The sequence below is a fragment of the Euleptes europaea genome, chromosome 1 (genome assembly GCF_029931775.1).
Source record: "Euleptes europaea isolate rEulEur1 chromosome 1, rEulEur1.hap1, whole genome shotgun sequence".
NCBI lineage: Eukaryota > Metazoa > Chordata > Lepidosauria > Squamata > Sphaerodactylidae > Euleptes > Euleptes europaea.
Window position 1 is genome coordinate 4,416,526 of NC_079312.1, and position 25,505 is coordinate 4,442,030.

At 45.4% G+C, this 25,505-nt stretch overlaps 2 protein-coding genes across 2 annotated transcripts in view; one reads left to right on the forward strand and one right to left on the reverse strand.

The window, feature by feature from the left end:
• LOC130493381 (zinc finger protein 208-like) overlaps positions 1–4,299 on the forward strand; it is a 225,802-nt gene extending 221,503 nt beyond the window's left edge. Inside the window, exon 6 of the mRNA XM_056867101.1 lies at positions 2,918–4,299. Coding sequence (XP_056723079.1) covers positions 2,918–4,299 — 1,382 coding nt within the window. The remainder of the gene's footprint in view (positions 1–2,917) is intronic.
• Positions 4,300–17,366: 13,067 nt separating this feature from the next.
• LOC130493476 (zinc finger protein 665-like) lies at positions 17,367–25,505 on the reverse strand. The gene is made up of 4 exons (XM_056867229.1): positions 25,421–25,505; positions 19,102–20,194; positions 18,514–18,849; positions 17,367–17,931 (listed from the first exon to the last, which is right to left on the reverse strand). Exons 1-4 carry the CDS (start codon positions 25,503–25,505, stop codon positions 17,367–17,369), a joined length of 2,079 nt encoding a protein of 692 aa, XP_056723207.1.

Consider the following 25,505-nt stretch of genomic DNA (forward strand, 5'->3'; position numbering starts at 1 on the left):
TATTAGAGTTTTTTGAAAGCGTCAATAAGCATGTGGACAGGAATGAGCCTGCGGATATTGTGTATTTGGATTTCCAAAACACTTTTGACAAAGTCCCCCACCAAAGACTGCTAAGCAAACTTTATAGTCATGGGATAAGAGGACAAGTGCTCTTATGGATTGAGAGCTGGCTGAAAAATAGGAAGCAGAGAGTAGGAATCAATGGTCAGTTCTCACAATGGAGGGATGTGAGCAGTGGGGTGCCTCAGGGATCTGTGTTGGGACCGGTGCTTTTCAACCTGTTCACCAATGACCTGGAGTTGGGGTTAAACAGTGAAGTAGCCAAGTTTGCAGATGACACCAAATTATTTAGGGTGGTTAAAACAAAATCGGAATCTGAAGAGCCCCAGAAGGATCTCTGCATACTGGACGAATGGGCATTAAAATGGCAAATGAGATTCAATGTGAGTAAGTGTAAAGTGATGCATATTGGGGCAAAAAATCCCAACTTCACATATACACTGATGGGATCTGTGCTGGCAGCGACAGACCAAGAAAGGGATCTTGGGGTGGTAGTGGATAGCTCAATGAAGATGTCAACCCAGTGTGCGGCTGGCAAATTCTATGCTGGCCATAATTAGACGAATAATAGAAAATAAAACTGCTGATATCATACTGCCCTTGTACAAATCTATGGTGAGACCACACTTGGAATACTGTGTACAGTTCTGGTCGCCACACCTAAAAAAGAATATTACAGAGCTTGAGAAGGCGCAGAAAAGAGCAACTAAAATGATTAGGGGACTAGAGCAACTGTCCTATGGGGAGCGGTTAGGATGCTTAGGGCTGTTTAGCTTGGAAAGAAGGTGGCTAAGGGGAGACATGATAGAGGTCTATAAAATTATGCATGGTTTGGAGAGAGTGGACAGGGAGAGGTTTTTCTCCCTCTCTCATAATACTAGAACACAGGGTCATCTGCTAAAGCTGGAGGGCGAGAGATTCAAAACAGATAAAAGGAAATATTTTTTCACACAACGCATAGTTAAATTGTGGAACTCCCTGCCCCGAGTTGTGGTGATGGCTGCCAGCTTGGAGGGCTTTAAGAGGGGAGTGGACATATTCATGGAGGAGAGGGGTATTCATGGCTATTAGTTAGAATGGATACTAGTCATGCTGCATACCTATTCTCTCTGGTATCAGAGGAGCATGCCTATTATTTTGGGTGCGGTGGAACACAGGCAGGATGGTGCTGCTGCACTCGTTTGTGGGCTTCCTAGAGGCACCTGGTTGGCCACTGTGTGAACAGACTGCTGGACTTGATGGGCCTTGGTCTGATCCAGCAGGGCCTTTCCGTCACATCCTGGATGCGTGCACCCGGTAAACAGCAGACCTCTCGGGACAACAAGTCAGGTCGGCATACTTTAGACTCTACCCCTCTCAGGAGGGAATCCCCAATTACAAGAACACGCCTCTTCCTAAACTGTGGAGCGGAAGATTGAGTCCTCTCATGCGCAGGAGCCTGAGAAATTTCTTTCACGCTTTGTGGGGGATAGCTCTTGTTCCAGTGGTCCAGAATCAGTATCTATTGGGAGATCCTGGAACTGATTGCTGAGCAAGAGAGGATGAGGATGTGTCCTGATTTTCCTACTCCTGTGGGCAACATTCTTCCGTGCATTTTCCTCCTGTGTAGCTTGTACCTCCATTTGTTCAGATTCCTTATTCTCCTGCTCCTGTTGCTCGCTAAAGAGAGCTTCATGAGTTCTGTCCATGAACTCTTCACCTTCCTTTAAAAAATGGAGTGTGGACAAGTGTGTCTCAAGACCCTGTATCTTCTCCTCCAGCAGGGCTACCAACTTACACTTTCTGCAAGTGTAATTAATGTTACCCTCAGGTAAAAAGACAAACATGCCACAGACCTTGCATGTTACTGCCTCAGCTCCCTCACTAGCCACAGTGCTGTGATCCATTGCTGAAGTTTCTTTCCTAGGCTACTCTGATAGTTCCCTGACAAACCCCTTTTCAAGGATCCCTCCTTGAAAAAGTAAAATACTCAGCACATAAAAAATATAGAAACTAGTCAGTGGCTTACAGGGCCCCTGTAAAACAGCTAAAAAGATAAACCTTTAAAACGGCTAAAAAGAGCCTAGTTAAAGCCTAAAAAGAGCCCAAGTTAAAGCCTAGTTGGAAAGAAATGTTTTCACCTGGCTAGGTCAGCTCCAGGCAAGTTTCAAGGAGGGGACATTCCCCAGATGAGGGGCCGCCACTGGAAATGACCAGTCTCCAGTCACCACTTGTCTCAGCTCTGCAGGCTGGGCTACAGAACATAGGGCTTGGGAGGCCGAACATTTCGGGGAGTGGAGAGAATGGTGAGCTTCATAAGTTTGGAGCGCAAATTGGGTCTCCTTAGTTCAGGTGTAAAGCTCTGCTCCAAACTCACTGTCCAGTGAATGCAGTCAGTTGTGTGTTCGAATATAGAAAGAGATTTGCTAGAGGTACCTCTAGTCCAGCCTCCTGTTTCACACAGTGGTCAACTAGAGTCCCTGGAAGTTTCTCAAATAGAGGAGCAGCTCCAAAGCATCCCTCTTTAGAGAGATACTGCCTCTAAACATGGAGGTTCCACTGGACTACCTTGTCTCTGCTAGAACTACCCACCAGCTAATTTATACATGGCTGGATTTGTCTCTCCTTTAAGTGATTCCAGTTCTTTCATTATGAAGAGCAGGAAATGACATTCTTTACTTGATTTTTGCCTTTGCTTGAAGGTCTTACAAGTAGTTTATCTTTATTGCAGCGACTGATGCCCAGAAAAAGCCCAAGGGTGAACCACAACACCTACTATTTGCTGAAAAACAGCAGAAGAGAAATACTGGAACAAAAAGGAAGAGGGGGAAGGAATGTTCTGCTTCTCAGGCTGCAGAATCCCAGGTGTTTGGTACACACTGGAGAATCCACACAGGGGAGAAACCTGATAAATGCTTGCAGTGTGGAAAGAGCTTTCCTCAGAATTCACATCTTGCTGCCCATCAACGTATCCACACTGGGGAGAAACCTTATAAATGCTTGCAGTGTGGAAAGAACTTTGCTCGAAGTTCAAACCTTACTAGACATCAGCATATCCACACTGGGGAGAAACCTTATCAATGCTTGCAGTGTGGAAAGAGCTTTGCTCAGAGTTCAAAGCTTACTGTACATCGGCATATCCACACTGGGGAGAAACCTTATAAATGCTTGCAGTGTGGAAAGAACTTTGCTGACAGCTCAAACCTTACTAGACATCAGCATATCCACACTGGCGAGAAACCTTATCAATGCTTGCAGTGTGGAAAGAGCTTTGCTCAGAGTTCAAAGCTTACTGTCCATCAGCATATCCACACTGGGGAGAAACCTTATCAATGCTTGCAGTGTGGAAAGAGCTTTGCTTCAAGTCCAGAGCTTACTGTCCATCAACGCATACACAGTGGGGAGAAACCTTATAAATGCTTGCAGTGTGGAAAGAGCTTTGCTCAGAGTTCAAAGCTTACTGTCCATCAGCGTATCCACACTGGGGAGAAACCTTATGTATGCTTTCAGTGTGGAAAGAACTTTGCTCAGAGTTCAAAGCTTACTGTCCATCAGCGTATCCACACTGGGGAGAAACCTTATAAATGCTTGCATTGTGGAAAGAGCTTTCCTCAGAATTCACATCTTACTGCCCATCAACGTATCCACACTGGGGAGAAACCGTATGAATGCTTGGAGTGTGGAAAGAGCTTTGCTCGGAGATCACAGCTTACTATCCATCAGTGTAGCCACACTGGTGAGAAACCTTATGAATGCTTGCAGTGCGGAATGTGCTTTGCTCAGAGTTCAAAGCTTACTGTCCATCAGCGTATCCACACTGGGGAGAAACCTTATGTATGCTTGCAGTGTGGAAAGAACTTTGCTGACAATTCAAACCTTACTAAACATCAGCGTATCCACACTGGGGAGAAACCTTATAAATGCTTGCAGTGTGGAAAGAGCTTTGCTTCAAGTCCAGAGCTTACTGTCCATCAACGCATACACACTGGGGAGAAACCTTATAAATGCTTGGAGTGTGGAAAGAACTTTGCTGACAGCTCAAACCTTACTAGACATCAGTATATCCACATGGAGGAGAAACCTTATAAATGCTTGGAGTGTGGAAAGAGCTTTGCTCAGAGTTCACATCTTACTGCCCATCAACTTATCCATCCTGGCGAGAAACCATATGAATGCTTGGAGTGTGGAAAGAGCTTTGCTCGGAGTTCAGACTTTACCATCCATAAACGCATACACAGTGGGGAGAAACCTTATAAATGATTGCAGTGTGCAATGGGCTTTGCTCAGTGTTCAGAGTTTACTGTCCATTAGTGCATCCACACTGGGGATAAACCTTATAAACGCTTAGAGTGGAAAGAGCATTACCCATCGACAAATTCACACTTGGGAAACCATAGCCATTTTTGGATTGTGGAAAGAGCTTTCCTCGGAGTGACAGGCTAATTGTTCATGAATGAATCCACAACAGAGGAGGAGCCACATCACTGCTTGGAATGTGGATGGAACCATAAGTGTGATGCCAGTTTTGCAAGATCTTCAGTTTTGCAAGATGCCAGGCATCTTAATCTAGATTTTTGGTGCTAAATTCAGCATTAGCTTGTTGGGCTGGAAGTAAGAATAATTGTTAGTGTCATTTTCTTTAAAATAAACTTTTTTTAATGGTTACTGCTGGAGGAGAAAAAGGAACCTGTGAAAATACAGTAGGCCTGGGAGCGTTTGGTCACTGAGCTGATAATTATAGTAAAAGGCCTTCCTCCATTGCAAGAAAGAGAGAGAACAGATTCAACAGTGATACAATTTATGTTGTCATCTTTGCATTGATGGGCAACAGGATGGGAATATTATAAATTCCCCCGCTTCCCTTCTTAAAAAAACATCAGAAAAATGGCTTTTTTTGCTCAATACCACAGTAATTTAATTGTGTTTGAGTATGTGGCTAAAATAATTGTTTTATGGTACTGAAAACTGTATAAAAATGGTTAAACAATTATTTTGGGTGGGAATAAGCGTGTCACAGGTTGTTGCGAGCTTTGGGACCTAACTGCTCAATACACTATTCCAGCGTTGTGACAAACAGACATGCATTGAGGGGCATGGGCCTGACTCAGAACATGTTTTGGTTAAACATTAGAAAGAACTTCATGACCGTTAGAGCAGTTCCTCTGGCCTCTCTGCAAGGTGGTGGGCTCTTCTTCTTTGGAGCTATTAAAGCAGAGGCCCGATGGCCATGTGGCTGCAATGCTGATTCAGTGGACTTAGGTGGCTCATGAGAGGGAGGGCAGGAAGGGATGAGTCAAGTGTTCGGCCCTTTCTTACATGCCCAGGGTAATGCCAATCACCATTTGAGAGTCAGAAAGGAATTTTCCTCCAGCCAGATTGGCCATAGATCCTGGAGGATTTGTGCCTTCCTCTGAGCATGCAGCAGGGGTCGCTGCAGAAGTTGGGGTGGGGGGAGGTAGTTGTGATTTGCCTGCATTGTGCAAGGGGTTGGACCTTGGAGGTCCCTTCCAACTCTATTCTTCCATGTTTCAAATGAGGCCTGGATTATACAGCTGTTGAACTGATATTGGTTATGGCATGTTCAGTTCTCAGCTGAAATGTTTGGAATATAATTTATTACAAAATGTGAGTTATTTGTCCTACCTCATGAAGACATAGAGGGGTGCCACAGACCTTGTAGGTTTAATAGATTATCTTGTTTAGGAACAGGTTCTCTGCCCTGCTTGCTCCTCTCGCCAGATTTAATGATCGTTTGACTAGGCTGTGCAGTTCTGCCTCCTGCCAAGAGAGTTGCAGGATGAACTACTGGCCTGTGCATCCATCCTTTTTGCCAAACCATATTCAAAATGTAATAATAACAAACATGATACCCCACCTTTCCCCCCAAAGTGGACATTTGGGAAACTGAGTGCTGTTCTGGTCACTGTATCTCAAAAAAGACATTGGAGTGCTGGAGAAAATAGAGAAGAGGGCAACCAAGATGATTGGGGAGTGGGGGTGGGAGCACTTTCCCTGTGAGGAAAGGCTTCAGATTATGGGCCTTTTCAGTCTTGAAAAGGGGACCTGACAAAGGTTTTTGAAATTATGGCCAGTTTTGAATCTCTTTGTTTTAGTGTGGTGTAGTAGTTTAAAGCGGTGGTTTGGAGCGGTGGAGTCTGATCTGGAGAACCGGGTTTGATTCCCCACTCCTCCACATGAGTGGCATAGGCTAATCTGGTGAACTGGATTTGTTTCCCCACTCCTACACATGAAGCCAGCTGGGTGACCTTGGGCAAGTCACATTCTCTCAGCCTCACCTATCTCACAGGTTGTCTGTTGTGGGGAGGGGAAGGGAAGGTGATCATAAACCAGTTTGAATCTCCCTTAAATGGTAGAGAAAGTCGGCATATAAAAACCAACTCTTCTTCTTCTTTCTTCTGGAAGCTTCTGTTTTCTTCCTGTGACTTCCATGGGTGTTCATCTCCAGGCTACTGTTAGTCACCTGAAATCCCACTCTGAATTCCCCCATGTGTTAGGAAATTGGGGTTGCATACATGCACGTGGAGTGAGGTGTTTCTCCTGCTTCTCCCTGCCTGTCTTCCACCACCTAAACTATCCTCCTGTCTGCCACCACCTTAACTAAACTAGTGCCTGTCTGTTTACCAGCAGTTGGGGGCTCAGTTAGAGTCTCTGTGTGCATGAGAGGATGGCTGCTCCGAGCTCCCACTCCCCTTTCTCTGGGCATGCTTGAAGAAGTGAACAGGTGTTCAAGTGAAGGTCTTTGAATACAGTCTGAATTTTTAAAAAAGAGACCAAATCTTTATTTACTGCTACAGAGTTGTAGGATCTGGATCATCAGCACATAGGGAAAGACTTTCACAACATAAAGGCTATAGAGATCTAGGGAAATAAAACACATGAAGCTAATCTAAACTTCCCAGAGAGAAGAGCATAAGACTAGCCCTCTTAGAGCCTTCCAAGCTGGCAGCCATCAGCACATCCTGGGGCAGGGAATTCCACTATTTAAATATGCATTGTTTTGGGGAAAAATGTTCCCTTTACATCCCAATTGTGGGGTGGGCATCTTGGCTTGTCATGGGATGAAAATGCTCGGGTGGGGTTTGGGGAGAAACCTAAGGAAGAATGTAAAGTGCCCGTCTCTTATTTCTTATAAAAAAACTTCACTCATCTACAACTTGCCAGGTAAAATATTCTTCTAAAGGTGACCTTATTGATAAAATTCCTTCGAACAAGGGTGTGTAGCAAGGCTGCATCCTTGCTCCCCTTCTTTTTAACTTATTTCAGTCAGACCTTGCTTGCTCTTTAGATCCATCAATGGCCATCCGCCAAAATTAGGAGGTAAAGCCGTACCTCTTCTTTTATACTCTGATGATACTGCCATTTTATCCTAGTCCAAGATTGGCCTCAAACGATACCTTGGGGCATTTGAAAATTATTGCCATCTAAACGTTCTTAATATCAATTATTCTAAAACTAACATCTTGGTATTTTCTAAGAAGTGGTCCCCCTTTACCTGGTGTATAGGTAAGGCCAAAATACATCAGGTGAAGAGTTTTAAATATTTGGGCATTACCTTCAACTATAATCTGAAATGGGTAGTACACAGAAATAGAGCTGTCAAACTAGGGAGAATATCCTTGAGCCAATTAAAGACATTCTTTTTCTATAAGGGCAACCAATTTGTCCCTGCCGCAGTTAAGGTATTCAATTCCAAAATCTTACCTCGGATCTTATACGGAATTCCAATTTGGATCAATGCCTTTAACCGCGATCTGGAATCCTTTCAAGGAAACTTTTTTAGACAAATTCTGGCTTTTCCACGATGTGTCTCTTATTATGCAATTTATTCTGAGTTAGGCCAAAGTTTGTGTGAAACAAAGGCTTGGCTAATAACTATTCGTTTCTGGCTTAAATTGTATTTCAGATCAGAGTGTGGTTCTCTTTTATCACTGCTGCTGAAAGAACTTCATAACACTTCCTGGGACCGCATAATCTTGGCCAAAATAAAATCTACTGGAGTCTCCCTGGAAGACTTGGGCTCAACTTCTGAGGCTCACATTTTTAAAATTGTTAAGCAACGCTTCTTAGATATAGAACTGCAGAGGCTACATCACACTCAACCCCCGGTTTGCTCCTCTGCTGCGCTGGGTCTTATGAACAAAACGGACAGTATTCTCTATTATTTTTATAATTTGGACATCCCCTCCCTTCGCAGAGCCTTCTCTCTTGCCAGGGTCAACGCCTTCCCTTCAAGGATGTTGTATGGAAGGTTCCATCAAATCCCAATACAGGAACGGCTTTGTACCTGTGAGTCCAATTCCCTGGACACGATTGACCATATACTGCTTGACTGTCCCCTATACCAAATATCCCGTGAGAAAAGGCTTAAAAATTGGATACATCCAAAATATTATCTATCCAACAAAGCAAAATGTCAACTACTACTAAATGATTCTGCTCCAAAGATTACTGTAGATGTTGCCAATTTTCTGCTGGAAGTGATGAAAATTCAAAAGCTTGCAACCTTTGATTTTTGAGCTCATCTTATTGATACTAGGTTTTATGATTATCTTGTAACAACTGTAACTGTAACAACTGTAGTAGTAATTATGCCATTAAAGGTTTTTCAATTGAATTGAATTGATGTAAAGTGCCCAGCCAAACCAGCCAGTTACTCCAGGGACCACAGCTCAGTGTTAGAACACCTCCTTTGTGCTAGAAATGCCAAATCAATCCCTGCAGAGACTCTGAGCTGATCCAAGTGGGTTGGCAACCCTTCTATAAACAGAGAAGCCAGGAACTTCACCGCAAACTCCTTCAGTGGCTGATCATGACTCGCTTGACAACTGCCAACCCCTGTGAGCCAAATACTTGATCTCTTTCCCTGTTGAAGTATCAGGCTGAAGTGTTTCACAACACCTACCTCAAAAGGAGTGCAGAATCAGAATTGGTGGGGATTGAACCTGGAACCTTTTGCAACCCAAGCAGGAACTCTGTCACTGACCCAAGGACCCAGATTTGTGCCAAAGAGGGAGTGTGGGATTGTCAGCCAGCTCCCTGAAACGGTGCCATTTGCTGAGTCCCATACTTGAAAAGTTAAGTGAGGGGACATTTTTTACACTCTCAGTGCAAAAGGGGGGGAAAACCCCTCCACAATAACAACAAAGGATTTTTCAGGTTTGCTTGCTCCTGAAACGTATTATCCTCATATTCCAGTGCCAGTGACTCCCCCCCCCCCATTCCCTAAATACTCAAACTCTAGGGCATCCAATGAAACTGATGGGCAGTAGATTCAGGTCAGAAAAAAGGAAATACATCGTCACATTATGAATGATTAAAATCTGGAATTCACTGCCAGTGACTGTAGTGATGGCCATGGGCATGGACAGTGTTAACGGGGGATTAGACCGATTCATGGGGGATAGGTCTAGCAGTAGAGAGCCAGCATGGTGTAGTGGTTAAGGTGTCGGACTAGGATCTGAGAAACCCAGACTCTTCCATGGAAACATGCTGGGTGACCTTGGGCCAGTCACACTCTCAGCCTTGACCCTGTCAAGTAGTTGGATGAGAGACCTCCAAGGAACGCTAGGGACATGATGTGGAGGGCAGACAATGGCAAACCACTTCTGAATGTCCCTTGACTTGAAAACCCTACGGGGTCATCGTAAGTCAGATGTGACTTGACTGAAAATAAAACCGTCTATCAGTAGCTACTAGCCGTGGTGGTTAAGGGGAGCCTCCATACAGAGAGGCAGAAAAACCTCTGAATACCAGTGCCAGGAGGCATCGTTGGGGAAGGCCTCAGACTCTATGCCCTATTTTTGGCCTTTCAGAAGAACTGGTTGGCCACTGTGTGAGACAGGATGTTGGACTAGATGGACCCTCAATGGTCTGATCTAGCAGGGCTGTTCTTCTAAAAGTGGGAAGCACAATGACCTAGCATGATGTCCTTCAAGATCTAAGGAAGCCATTTTGTGTGTGGAACTGTGGCATGGGGAGAGGAGAGGCTCCTGTCTCCACCTGACAAGAAGCTGAAATGGGCAGGAAGATATAGAATCAGAGCTGGAAGGGACCACCAGGGTCATCAAGTCAAACCCCCTGCACAATGCAGGAAATTCACAAAAAATCTTATGTCATCTGCAGAATGTCCTTTTTCCACAAAGTGCTCTAGGGCGCGTGTTCGCGCAAAAATATTGGAAGCCCCCTTAACAGGGCACTTTCTGGAAAAAGGACATTCTGCGGATGACATAAGATTTTTTGTCCTGTGGAAATACAAACAACAACTCTATAAATCACAAGACATAAATAAAATATTACACCGACAAGAGATGAAAATGATATTTTTATTTAAAACTTTGGCCCCTGCTGGCCTTAACAATGAGTTCGATATGGCGTGCTTTCTGTGACTTTAAGACTGAAAATAATCCAATTCAGCTGGTCTATGCTTGCGTTTACATTTAATTAGAACAATGTGCCGTGAGCAAGTAACTTCTCCGTAGGATTGAGAACCCATGTAGGTCCGTTCAGCTTATACAGTGGTAAGATATATTTTTTGCTGTTATTATTATTGCTATGTATTTTGATGAGATTAGTACATGCATATGTATATGTCATTACAGAGGCTTATATGCCCTATATATAATACATGTATACTGAGAAGACTGACTGAAGAAGCAACGGTTTTGCGAAACGACAACCGATCTAGAGGGGTCGTCTCTTTTTGTCTTCCTTGGCTCAACGGCGTTTCTGCCAGTACCTTGCAAACTTCGTTCTGACTTATCATTTGGGGTGCAGTAACCCATATTTCCTTTGAATTACTTTAGTGGGGTGACATTCCGCCCTTGTTTGGACTTTTGCAGTGGGGTGCCACTACCTTCACTTTCACGGACTTACCACCTTGGACTTGGGTGATATTACCCCTTTGGGGAATTGTTTATTTTCTTATTATATGCTAATTGTTATATCAATTTATAATGCTTTGTGATTTATTCAGTCAGTAAAACACATTGTGCTGTATAGAGTGAGCCTCGTGCTGTATTGTTAGTTGCAACTACCTGGAGGTTGGCAACCCTAATGATGTTGTGGGGAAGTAAGGGGGAGGAACTCAGTTCCCAAAAAGCATCAAACCTGGAAGAAATATTGTCAAAGAAATCATCCACGTGGAAAAGGACTAAGACCCTTGCTTCCATTTCCATAAATAAAAGGGCACAGCGTTGATATTCAGCAGGAAGGTTTCCTCAAAATACCTCCCTTTCCACTCTTTAGGGTCTCTCTTGTATGGGTCTGCAGAGCATCAAGTGCCCCAGTCCGTCTCCCCAGCTCCCACGGCCCCTTTCTTCAGCACCCCCCACTGCATCGGCCCCATCCTGCCCCACGCCAGATCTCCCCACTTAATAGCTCCCACAGCCCCTTTGTTCAGCACCCAAAGAATCGGAAGGACCACCAGGGTCATCTAGTCCAACCCCCTGCAGGAAATTCACAACTACCTCCCCCCACTCCCACTCCCCCCACTCCATGCCCAGAGGATGGCCAAGATGCCCTCCCTCTCATCATCTGCCCAAGGTCCTAGAATCTCTCCCCTCGCACACCTGCCCCATCCACCCTCCCCCCCCCGAAATCTCACCCTCAGCCCCCACCCCTTTCCCCCTTCCTGAATCTGCTCCCTCCTCCTCCCCCCCAATTTCTCCACCAGCCCCTCCTGCATCCGCTCCCTCCTTCTCCCCCCACCCCTAATCTCTTCCACAGCCCCCCCACCTCTTCCCTCCCTCCTTCCAGATGTGGAGTCTCGCTCTCCATCCCTTGCACGGACCTCCTGCCTCTGCACGAAGGGGCCGATGCATTGGGGAGGGGGACCCATCGGGGAAGGAGGATGGGGGGCTCTCGCTCTCTCTCGCCTCGTGGTGCGCCCCCGCCCCCTCCTTTCTCTCTTGCATTGCAACGCCCCCACTTTCCCCCTCCAAAGCCCCCTTGAGCTCACCGGCTAGATGTGGGGCCGGGGGCAGGTTGGAGACCCCGAAGATCTTCAGGGGGGGAGCTTGGGGAGCCTCCCTTCCGGGACCCTCTTGCAGCTCGGCCGACCCCCGCCCAGCCATGGAAGCCCAAGCCCGGGAAATGCGGCTGGAGGTGGGTGGGTGGGTGGGTGGGGGACACGAAGAGGCTTTCCCCCGTCGTCAGCCCCCCTCCGCACATTTGCCTCACTAGGACTGTGATTAACTCTCTCTCAGACACACACACACACATTTCTCAATCATACCTAAATACATAAGCATTACAATTCTCTAAGAGTAGGAAGAGCTTCAGGCTAGGAAAAGTTGAGGGAAGCAGGAAAAGAGGAAGACCCAACAAGAGATGGATTGACTCAATCAAGGAAGCCACAGCCTTCAGTTTGCAAGATCTGAGCAGGGCTGTCAAAGACAGGACATTTTGGAGGACTTTCATTCATAGGGTCGCCATGAGTCGGAAGCGACTTGACGGCACTTAACACACACACACACAGGAATAGCTTCACTATTCCTATTTTAATTTAGTTTTGTTTTCCTACAAAATCGATGTGTCTCAAACTTAAGCTGAAGAAAATCACTTGTGGTGAAAACCCAGCACCAGGATTCACAGGCTGTCTGTGCTAGTGTATTTTTTTGTTCCATTATTGTGTTATGAGACCTTGGTTTTGTTTCATGACTTGCCCAATTTTTAAATGCACACGGTCATTCTTCGGGGTTAAAACAGCTGAAGGGACAGAAGGATATTTCTTCTCTTGCCCAGACTTTTCTGTAGATGTGATTTTCTTCTGAAGACTACTTTGGTGGTGGAGGAAAGCGCCACCAAGTCGCAGCCAATTCATGGTGACCCCTCATGGGGTTTTCAAAGGTAAAAGATGTTCAGTGGTGGTTTGCCATGGCCTGCCTCTTTATAGAAGAAGGAGAGTTGGCTTTTATATGCCGACTTTCTCCACTTTTTAAGGAGAATCAAACCAGCTTACAATCTCCTTCCTTCCCTCTCCCCACAACAGACACCTTGTGAGGTAGGTGAGGCTGAGAGAGTTCCGAGAGAACTGTGATGAGCCCAAAATCACCCAGCAGGCTTCATGTGGAGGAGTGGGGAAACCAACCCGGACCACCAGATTAGAGCACAACGCTCATGTGGAGGAGGGGGGAATCCAACCTGGTTGTGCAGATTAGAGCCCACCGCTCTTAACCACTACACAACATGGGCTCTCCTTGGTGGTCTTCCATCCAAGTGCTAATCAGGGTTGACATCTGCTTATCGACTAACATCTGATGAGATCAGGCTAGCCTGAGATATCCAGGTCAAGGCATCGCCTACTTTAGACTACTTAAGTAAATCCACGTACCTTTACAAAGTGTGCTTTTTGTTTCCATAGTCTTTACGGGGGGGGGGGGAATTGCCTATTGACAATGCACCACATTAAAACATGCTTATATAATTTTAAGGGTCTTCATTTTGCTGCTATTTTTCTACAATTTGATCTTTTGGACAGATTGTTTTGTTTTGTTTAGGTATCTCATTTGTTTTTATGTAGGATCAATGAATGGTCTGATAAGGGAAGAATAATGACCTCCTGTGGGAGGGGGAAGGAACTGGTTTAGGGGGAAAAAAATCAGTAAAGAAATGTAAAATCTTACAGATCCATCATCTTTAAATCTCCATTAATTTCAAAGGAATATTTTGATTTGTGTTTTGGAATTTTTCTGAAATTGATTTATCAATGTGCTGTCAAAGAGGCAACTTTGCTTTGAATTGTTTGCTTGTTCAGCTGGTTCTCAACATTTTTTGCTCCATTCTCCCCTTTCACCGTTGTCCAGAATATAATTCCCCCCTTCCCAAGATAGTCATAAACCTTATTGAATGTCACTGATTAAATTAAAATCAGTTTTACAGATTGTACATAATCTACAGGACACCACATTTTGATGACTACTGGTCCCCATTCCCCCACCCTGGAACCCTGAAATCCCCCCGGGGGGGGAATTGCCCCCCTTGTTGAGAACCCATGGGCTAGTAACTGAGTTGTTTTGTGAACCCAATTAAAACCCACCCACCCCCAGGAATCATACATTGCCTTAATCATTGTTAAAATAGTATATACACTTATTGGAAATGGTCAGCAAAAATCACAGGTCATTTTACATCTTACCTTTGTAAGATTTTTCTTGATACTACAGGTGTCATTTCAAGGATGGGGCTTTGAATGGCAAGGGCTGCCACTATGAAAGAGTTGGTCCAAGAGAAGACATGTATGCAGTTTCAAAGGGGGGGGGGAGGTCTTTGGGTCCAGAGAACAGCTGGAATCTGATGAGCCATACATCTTGGTGGTGCATATAAGTGGATGGTGAGGATGTTCTGGTTTGTAAGGGTGCTAAGTGGCAGTGATTGGTCCTCAGAGTGCAGCGTGCAAAGGTTGTGAAGGGGCCCATCAGTCCAAATAAACTGGGGTGGATGCCTCCATTACCTGGGCCATCCCCTCCCCCCTTCTACTGTTTGTACGGACGAAACATCAGCTGTCCATGGCGGGCCTGACTCTGGCTTCTTCCCTTGAACTAGGGCCACAGTTGTGCTAGCCCAATGCCTTTCCACTGGGCCATACTTATCTTTGCAAGGTCCCTGCCTCGCCCCATATGGCTGGGGTTGACAGGAAGGCTGCAGTGGAATGCCTCAGACCCAATGGCGCTGCTACTCAGGAGGCTAGGTGGTATGGGCACCAGTCTGGGGTGTGGTGGCTGGGGACTCTGCCTTGTTTTGCTGGCAGTTACACCATTGTTATGAGAATTGGGGGGGAGGGCACTTTGGCTGACTATCCCTGCTCCCCCCCCCCCCCGTGGCTTGGGCCCACAGCACATCAGCATCTTTCCCTGGAGGAGTATGGGGATAGGTGCACTGAAGACTCTGTTGGGGGTGCTACCCTATGTTTCCCTGATGTCTACCGTGCCTCTGCCTGGAAATGAGACATGACTCAGGACACTGAGATCAGTAGTGATGGCATGCCATAGGGCAGGGGTGGGGAACGTCAGGCCCGGGGGCAGTATAAGGCCCACGAAATCATTTGGTCTGGCCCTTCGTGGGTCCGGGCTGATCTCTAGCTCAGAAGGATCTCAGACTGGTGATCTGCCCCCTCCCGCTGACAGGAATAGCCTCTATTCAAGGCAGATGTGAGTCTGTTTTGCTGAGAAAAGGAATCTTTTCCTCCCCTTGCAGAAGAGTCATTCGCTATGGAGCTGCTAGGACCACCCAAGAAACTGTGCTAACCCGTCTCACCTGGGCCATGGAGAAACGTATTCCCTCTGTACTACAAGAGGGCTGGGGGCAGAATTGGTGACAATGGAGGGGTTAAAGGATGCAGGGCCAGAATGGGGTGAGTTGTTAGCCAGTGTGTCCTGTAGAAACTGGCCCCAACCATGCAGAGCAGGAACAACTCCGGCGTGCGGCTGGACGGCTATGCCTGGCAGGTGCAACAGACCATCCTGTGCCACCAGGTGGGCGAGTGCACCACCGGTTGGACTCCTGCCTGCTTGCCCATGCCGGGGGGGGGGGGGGTCATCTGCCTGCTTGGGGCTTGGTCGGCTAATTTTTAAGTTGATAATTTTGTATGGCCCACAAATGAGATTATACATATCCAACTGGCCCTTGGCTGAAAAAAGGTTCCCCACCCCTGCCATAGGGTCTGCCCTTTGAGGTACCATTTGTTCCAGCAGAACTGGTCTCTGTGGTTTGTAGATCACGCATAATTTTCAGCTAATTTCAGGCCCCACATGGAGGGTCTGTAACAACCCCAAACGGAAAACATTCTCAGTATGCAACCACTTACATGCTAATTATTTTATGTAACACTCCACTGCTCAAAAGGCATTACCTTAGTCTATACAAAAGTCTATACAATTCCAACTGAATAATCCAACGTACAAAATAATATTACAGTGGGCTGTGCCCGATATAACGATGTCAAGACAGATGTAACGGAGTATACAGAACTTGTTGGAAGCAATATATATCCAAATGTCCCTTGTAAACAACTAAACAAAATTCTTGCCGTTATAGTCCCGTGTCGTGTTGGTAATTCAAAGACCTGAGTCGGTCTCGTGATCCTCTGTAATATTTGCCAGGAATACACTGAAAATGTTCAGAGAATCTTTCCACTTTGGGGTTGTTACCCAGTCTATCAGTACGCTCTATTTTGCTTGTACCCCACGTGGAGGGTGGCAACCTTCTGTGATCCGTGTTGCTCACTGGAATCTCGCTGACATCACAGGCCTCCGTTATGGTTTCACAGTCACTTTGTCTTTCTTCCCAGTGGGCGGATCAAGGGGCATGGCTACATCAGCAGGTGGGTGATGGCTTTGCCCCTTTCTGCCACTCAGAGGGACGTCATTACGAACCACTGAATGGTAGGTGTCACCGGGGTTGCTAGGGACTCCACAGCATGCTCACTGTACAATCTGGGTCTTGAAGAGTGGTGCATGTTTTCCCTCTCCCCCAGAGAATGCCCATGGGGAGCTAATCATTAGGGCTGGAACCAAAGCAGAACCATGCTAGCTGTGGCAGGCAGAGTCCCCAATGTGGTGCCCATGAGCGCCATGGCACACAACAACTTTTCTGGCACCTACCAAATGTTTTAAAGAAGTGGGTGGGGCCAGGTAGGGCTTTTGCACTGACCTCTCAATGAATACTGGAGATCTAATTGGATATTCAGATTTTAAAGAGTTGCTTTGGTAGCAGCTGCCACCTCAGCACAAAGATCTACACTGTGTTACTGAAGTTGTGGCAACAATTTTGTGGCTGGATCCACCACCTTCAGCAGCCATTTTGTTGCTGCACTCACCATGCCATGTCAGAATTCCAAATGTGTCCGCAGGCTCAAAAAGGTTGGGAACCACCAGTGCAAAGTTTTGACTTTTATTTTCAGAAGCATTTTATGAACTTACACTGAAATATATATTTTTAGAGTGGGTTACTGCATTAATTTCTAATTTTGAAAGCAAGTTTATTTGATTAAATGATTTTTCATACTCCAAACACTTCTATGGTTTCTACCATATGGATTCTTTGATAGGTAGTAAGACTGTCACACCGAGTGAAGCTTTTTCCACACTGCAGAAATTTATATAATTACTCTCATGTGAACCCTTTGATGAGAAATAAGCCTTCCACAAACACTGAAGCTTTTCCCACACTCTAGACATTTAAACGGTTTCTCCCCTGTGTGAATTTTTTGGTGGGATCTAAGGAGGCTACTGTCACGGAAGGTTTCCTCACACTGCAGGTACTTATATGGTTTCTCCCCTGTGTGAATTATTTGATGGGAAGTAAGGGTACTACGATTCCTGAAGCTTTTTCTCCCCTGTGTGAATTCTTCGATGGCACCTAAGGTGGCTACTGTCACGGAAGGTTTCCTCACACTGCAGGCACTTATATGGTTTCTCCCCCGTGTGAATTCTTTGATGGGAAGTAAGACTTTTACCCTGACTGAAGCTTTTTCCACACTCCAGGCATTTATATGGTTTCTCCCCTGTATGAACTCTTTGATGGGATCTAAGGTGGCTACTGTCACGGAAGGTTTTCCCACATTCCAGGCATTGATATGGTTTCTCCCCTGTGTGAATCTTTTGGTGATAAGTAAGGCTTCGACAAAACATGAAACTTTTCCCACACTCCAGGCATTTATATGGTTCCGCCCCTGTGTGAATTCTTTGGTGGGAATTAAACTGAAAACTCCATCTGAAACTTTCCCCACACTCCAGGCATTTATAGGGTTTCTCTCCTGTGTGAATTCTTTGATGGGAAGTAAGACCTCTACCCTCACTGAAGCTTTTTCCACACTCCAGGCATTTATATGGTTTCTCCCCTGTATGAACTCTTTGATGGGATCTAAGGTGGGTACTGTCACGGAAGGTTTTCCCACAGTCCAGGCATTTATATGGTTTCTCCCCTGTGTGAATCTTTTGGTGAGAAGTAAGGCTTCCACGAAAAATGAAACTTTTCCCACACTCCAGGCATTTATATGGTTCCACCCCTGTGTGTATTCTTTGGTGGGAATTAAACTGAAAACTCCATCTGAAACTTTCCCCACACTCCAGGCATTTATAGGGTTTCTCTCCTGTGTGAATCCTTTGATGAGAAGTAAGGATTCCATAAAAAACGAAACTTTTCCCACATTGCAGGCATTTATATGGTTTTTCCCCTGTGTGAATCTTTTGATGAGAAGTAAGGACTTTACGAACATGGAAGGTTTTTCCACACTCTAGGCATTTATAAGGTTTTACCCCAGTATGAATTCTTTTATGGGATCTAAGAAGGCTAGTGTCACGGAAGGTTTTTCCACACTCCAGGCATTTATATGGTTTCTCCCCTGTGTGAATCCTTTGATGAGAAGTAAGGCTTCCATACACACTGAAACTTTTCCCACACTCCAGGCATGTATATGGTTCCTTCCCTGTGTGAATCCTTTGGTGGGAAGTAAACTGAATACTCCATCTGAAACTTTCCCCACACTCCAGGCATTTATATGGTTTCTCCCCCGTGTGAATCCTTTGATGAGAAATAAGGCTTCGACTCATTCTGAAGCCTTTCCCACACTCCTGGCATTTATATGGTTTCTCCCCTGTGTGAATCCTTTGATGAGAAGTAAGGCTTCGACTCCGACTGAAGCTTTTTCCACACTCCAGGCATTTATGTGGTTTCTCCCCTGTGTGAATTCTTTGATGGGATCTAAGGTGGGCACTTAGACGGAAGGTTTTTCCACACTCCAGGCATTGATATGGTTTCTCCCCTGTGTGAATCCTTTGATGAGACGTAAGGCTTCCATAACCATTGAAACTTTTCCCACACTCCAGGCATTTATATGGTTCCTTCCCTGTGTGAATCCTTTGGTGGGAAGTAAACTGAATACTCCATCTGAAACTTTCCCCACACTCCAGGCATTTATATGGTTTCTCCCCCGTGTGAATCCTTTGATGAGAAGCAAGGCTTCTATGATCATGGAAACTTTTCCCACACTGTAGGCATTTTTTTGATTCCTTCCCTGTGTGAATTCTTTGGTGGGAAGTAAACTGATTATTCCATCTGAAACTTTTCCCACACTCCACGCATTTATATGGTTTCTCTCCTGTGTGAATTCTTTGATGAGAAATAAGGCTTCGACTCCGACTGAAGCTTTTTCCACACTCCAGGCATTTATAGGGTTTCTCCCCAGTGTGAATCCTTTGATGAGAAGTAAGGCTTCGCCTTCGACTGAAGCTTTTTCCACACTCCAGGCATTTATGTGGTTTCTCCCCTGTGTGAATACTTTGATGGGATCTAAGTTGGGCACTTAGACGGAAGGTTTTTCCACACTCCAGGCATTTATATGGTTTCTCCCCTGTGTGAATCCTTTGGTGGGAAGTAAGGCTTCCATACACACTGAAACATTTCCCACACTCCAGGCATTTATATGGTTCCTTCCCTGTGTGAATCCTTTGGTGGGAAGTAAACTGAATACTCCATCTGAAACTTTCCCCACACTCCAGGCATTTATAGGGTTTCTCCCCCGTGTGAATCCTTTGATGACAAGTAAGGCTTCGACTCATTCTGAAGCCTTTCCCACACTCCTGGCATTTATATGGTTTCTCCCCTGTGTGAATCCTTTGATGAGAAGTAAGGCTTCGACTCCGACTGAAGCTTTTTCCACACTCCAGGCATTTATGTGGTTTCTCCCCTGTGTGAATTCTTTGATGGGATCTAAGGTGGGCACTTAGACGGAAGGTTTTTCCACACTCCAGGCATTTATATGGGTTTTTGCCTCTGTGAATTCTTTGACGGGATGTAAGGCAATCCTTCCGTCCAAAGCTTGTTCCAAACTCCACACGTTTATGTAGTTTCTTTCTGTTAGAGATGTTCCATTGCATATTAATAACTGATTTTTCAGGGATTTTTTCACTGCTTCCAGTGGGCTCTTTCCTCTTGTCTCCTTGGTATATGTTTGGCAGTTCAGAGTTACTGCCCTGGAAAAGACTGGATTTATTCCTCCCTTTAGGTGGGCGCTTTCCCTCCTCCTTCCTCAGTGCATCCAAATATTCAGACTTCTCTTTCTCATCTGCATATGCATCCTCTTTCTTCATCACTGGGTGTTCCTTTGTTTCATTTGCTGATTCCCACAGAGCTTCTCCTGAAAGAAAGAGAAACCTGGTGTGATGATAGGACACTTTGCCGAAATATCCGTGGAAGAGATTTCTGCTTTCCTTGGTTATGGCTGTTAGCATTTTGTCAATGCTCAGGGGTTAAGCTCAAACAGTCTTTACAGAGATTCCCTTACTTTCTTAATTCTTTCAAAATTATTCTTTCAATATTGGCAGAGTCACTATTTGTACAGTAACGAACGTTGCCAAAGACAACAAAAGAAAAAGAATATACAGTGGACGCTTGCCACCTCAAAGTAACTCGGGGAAAGCCAGAATAGCCCACAGACTGGAAACAGTCAATTTACTTTCTAATTCTGAAAAAAGGATAATTCACAGTGCTACTGGACTCTTGCCCTTTTCTACTTCTGAAAAAAGGAGACATCAAAGACTGCGGCAACTATCGGAGCATTGCATTAATTATTCATGTGAGTAAAGTGATGGTCAAAATCTTACAACAAAGACTGTTACCATATGTGGAATGAGAAATGACAGATATTAAAGCTGGATTCAGAAAAAGGAAGAGGCACTAGAGATCTTATTGCAAATTAACAGTGTTTAATTCATAGGGTCGCTATGAGTCAGAAGCGACTTGATGGTACTGAACACACACATGTGACAGACCTTTAGAATCGCTTGCAACACTGCTCTCAGCTGGGAGAAGTGATAAAATATATTAACATGAGAATAGACTGTCTGGAGTTGCTTTGGGCCATGTCTCCACAGCAAGGCATCTTGTGGATGAGAGGCAGGGGGGTAAGAGATGCTGTAACAGTTACGGTGACGGAAGAACACGATTGGCATTTCTGTGCTTCTCTGGAGAGAGAATGCCATTGACAGCCAAAAGGGAAAACACGCTAGCTCTTGGATACGTTAGTACCTATTGATAGGCAGGTCCATGTTTGGGCAGGCTAGACTTTCTATTCCTTGGCTCCACCATCAACCAAAAGGTTGACTGCAGCCAAGAAATCAGAAGGAGATTGAGACTGGGAAGGGCAGCCATGAAGGAGCTAGAAAAGATTTTGAAGTGTAAGGATGTGTCACTGGCCACCAAGACTAGATTAATTCATGCCATCGTATTCCCTATTACTATGCATGGGTGTGAAAGCGGGACATTGAAGAAACAAAGATAATTAATTAAGAGTGTTGGCACATTTCCTTATCCACCTGCCTTGGCTGCTCAGCATGCTAAAGTCATGCAGGAGTGAGTGAGAGTGAGTGAGTGCGTGGGAGTGCTAGAGAGAGGGTACTAAGTGGTTCCCTTTCTCCTTTTGTTTTGTTTAGTTGCTGATTCCTGAGTGAGGAGGGCAGAGCATAATTGCTGGGGGAAATTGCTGGCTCCACCCTCTGCTGTAAGCTATTGAGGGGTAGGGCTGAGAGCTCTTCATTGGCCTGTGGCTCTTAGCCTGGGGGTCGTGTCTGGGGGCCTTGAAACAAAGTTTGTACTTGTAGTTTACTCTGAAACCGGGAGAGTCGTGAAGCTTTTAGTAGGGTTACCATTGAGGGAGTGTGCAAGAAACCATACCGTGTCTGCAATGAATCAAAGCGGAATGGCTGGTGAGAGAGTGGAGGCAGCGACGTGTAAGGTTTGTGGAATGTTTGTTTTCCTACCTGAAGGTAACTGCAATTACACATGCAGTAAGTGTAAGTTGGTGGCTCTACTGGAGGAGAAAGTAAGGGGACTTGAGGCACGCTTGTCTACACTGCAGAGTATAAAAGAGGGGGAGGAGTTCATGGACCAAACTCTTGAAAATCTCTTGGGAGGGCAAGAAGAGGAGGAGGAAAGCCAAATAACTCAGTGTAGGGAGGGGACCCACCTCAGGAGGAGAACATGTGGAAGAATTTTACCCGCAGAAATAGGAAAGTCAGGAGACATTCTGTTCCTCTGCTGCTTAGCAGTCGGTTTCAAAACCTCCCTAAAGATGCTGAGCCTGGATCATTGGATCAAAGGTTCAGCACCCAGTCCTCTCTGGTCTCTCTGGTCCGTGTGAATGACAGGACTCAAACCTCTGCTCCCCAATGTAGGAATAGGCGAGTGTTGGTTACTGGGGATTCCCTACTGAGAGGGGTAGAGGGTCATGTGTGTCGACCGGACTTGTTGTCTCGAGAGGTGTGTTGTCTGCCAGGGGCGCGCATCCAGGATGTGACGGAAAGTCTGGATAGAGTTGTTAGACCCATGGATCATTATCCCTTCCTTCTTATTCATGTGGGAACAAACAATACTGCCCGGCACAGCCCAGAAAGTATTAAAAGGGACTATACAGCTTTGGGTACAAAGGTGAAGGAACTGGGAGCACAGTTGTGTTTTCTTCAGTTCTTCCTGTAGTAGGCCGCGGATTAGGAAGAGAACAAAAAATTCTCGAAATAAATGAGTGGCTGCGTCGATGGTGTCGCCAGGAAAGGTTTAGTTTTTTGGACCATGGCTTATGCTACCTGGATAATGCTCTTCTATCGGGAGATGGCTTGCACCTCACAAAGGTGGGCAAAAATGTGTTTGGCCACAGCCTTGCAAGCCTGATAAGGAGGGCTTTAAACTAAGAAGAAGAAGAAGAATTGCTTTTTATATGCCGACTTTCTCTGCCACTTAAGGGAGAATCAAACCGGCTTACAATCACCTTCCCCTCCCCACAACAGACACCCTGGGAGGTAGGTGAGGCTGAGAGAGTGTGACTTGCCCAAGGTCACCCAGCTGGCTTCATGTGTAGGAGTGAGGAAACAAATCCAGTTCACCAGATTAGCCTCCGCCGCTCATGTGGAGGAGTGGGGAATCAAACCCGGTTCACCAGATCAGGCTCCACCGCTCCAAACCACCGTTCTTAACCACTACACCATGCTGGCTCTTCTAAATCTTCTGGGGGAGCGAGATGTAAATACTGATGACTTGGTTTACGGGGTGGAAGGAGTGGGATCTTTAGGTGGGAGTGACCATGTTCTCCTGGAGTTTGTGATCCAGTAGAAAGGAGAAGCAAGAAATAGTCAAACATGTATTCTAGACTTTAAGAAAGCTGATTTCAAAAAATTTAGGGAATTACTGGGTGTGATCCTGTTGGTGAGAATATTGGATGAGAAGGGAGTACATGAAGGATGGGAAATTCTTAAAAGGGAGATAGTGAAGGTGCAATTTCAATCAATTCCCATGAGGAGAAAAAAAGGTAGAGGTTTGAAGAAACCAGGGTAAATGTCTAAAGAACTTTTGGTTGAGATAGGATTTAAGAAGGGCATGTACAAGAAATGGAAAAAGGGAGAAATCAACAGAGGAATTCAAACAAGTAGCCAACACATGTAGGGAGAAAGTCAGGAAGGCTAAAGCGCAGAATGAGCTCCGGCTAGCCAGGGAAGTTAAAAACAACAAAAAAGGATTTTTTGGTTATGTCCATAACAAAAGGAAAATCAAGGTAACGATTGCGTCATTGCGTGGAGAGGATGGTGAGTTATTAACAGGGGAGGCAGAAAAGGCAGAATTATTTAACAGTCTTCTCCCAAAAGGGGAATAGTGCTCCACCTGGGAATAATGGAGCACAGGATGCAAAAGGGGAATTACAGCAGAGTATAGACACTGAGATAGTACGGGAATACCTGGCTACTCTTAATGAATTCAAGTCTGCGGGGCTGGACGAACTGCAACCAAGGGAGTTAAAAGAACTGCTGAAGTGATTTCAGAACCACTGGCAATAATCTTTGAGAATTCATGGAGAACAGGAGAGGTTCCAGCAGACTGGAGGAGGGCTAATGTGGTCCCCATCTTTAAAAGGGGGGGGGAAAGAAATCCCAAACAATTATCGCCCAGGCAGCCTGACATCAACACCAGGAAAAATACTAGAGCAGATAATTAAACAGACGGTCTGTAAGCACTCAGAAAGAAATGCCGTGATCACTGACAGTCAACATGGGTTTCTCAAAAACACGTCATGCCAAACTAACCTCAAATCTTTTTTTGAAAGAGTGACAAGTAGGGTAGATGCAGGGAATGCTGTAGATGTCGTGTACCTAGATTTCAGTAAAGCCTTTGATAAAGTCCCCCACGATCTTCTTGAAACAAAGCTAGTAAAATGTGGGCTGGACACTGCTACTGTTAGGTGGATTGGTAATTGCTTGACCAACCGAACCCAAAGGGTGCTCATTAATGACACAACTTCATCCTGGAGAGAAGTGACCAGTGGGGTACCACAGGGGTCTGTCCTGGGATTGGTACTATTTAATATTTTTATAAATGACTTGGATGATGGAATAGAGAGCATGCTAATCAAATTTGCAGATGACACCAAGTTAGGAGGGGTAGTTAATACCCAGGAGGATAGGGTCAGAGTTCAGAATGACCTTGATAGACTGGAGAGCTGGGCCATAAGCAATAAAATGGATTTCAATAGGGAGAAGTGTAAGGTACTTCACCTAGACTGTAACAACATAAGGCACAGGTACAGGATGGGAGATAGTTGGCTTGACAACAGTACATGTGAAAGAGATCTGGGAGTCTTAGTGGACCACAAACTGAACATGAGTCAACAGTGTGATATGGCGGCTAAGAAGGCCAATGCGATTCTGGGCTGCATCAATAGGAGTATTATGTCTAGATCAAGGGAATTAATACTACCACTATATTCTGCATTGGTCAGACCTCTCTTGGAATACTGTGTCCAGTTTTGGGCTCCACAATTTAAGAAGGATGTTGACAAGTTGGAGCGACCAGAATGGTAAGAGGCCTGGAATCCATGCCTTATGAGGAGAGACTTAGGGAGTCGGGTTTGTTTAGTTTGGAGAAGAGAAGGTTGAGGGGAGACATGATAGCCCTATTTAAATATTTGAAGGGATGTCATGTTGATGAGCTTGTTCTCTGTTGCTCCAGAGACTAGGACACGGAGTAATGGATTTAAACTAATAGAAAAGCCACAGTGTCCCAGGATCAAGGCCTGCCATCTTTACTTAAAGGGATCACAGCAGAAACCGGGCTGGGAAATACTCTGGCCTGAAAGCCTCTGCTTTTCAGGGCAGACAATGCTTAGTTCAGCTTGGCAAAAGGCATCTGGCTAGGCAGAAACAGAAGTTCCCTGTTTTCATATGCTCAAGCCCCACAGGCCCCATTTCAGCATCCACATCTCATCCATGGAGACGTTCAGACTGGGAGGACAAAGAAGGCCGCCTAAGTCCCTTGGAAAGAAGTGCAGCCCTTGGAAAGAAGTGCAGGGAACACCCAGTCCACAACAGACCTAAGCAGTTACCTTCCAGGTCCTCCTCTTCTTCAGAGCCCAGGAGAAATAGCTCTTCCTCTTCTTCCAGACAGGATATGAGATTAGGTTTGCCCAT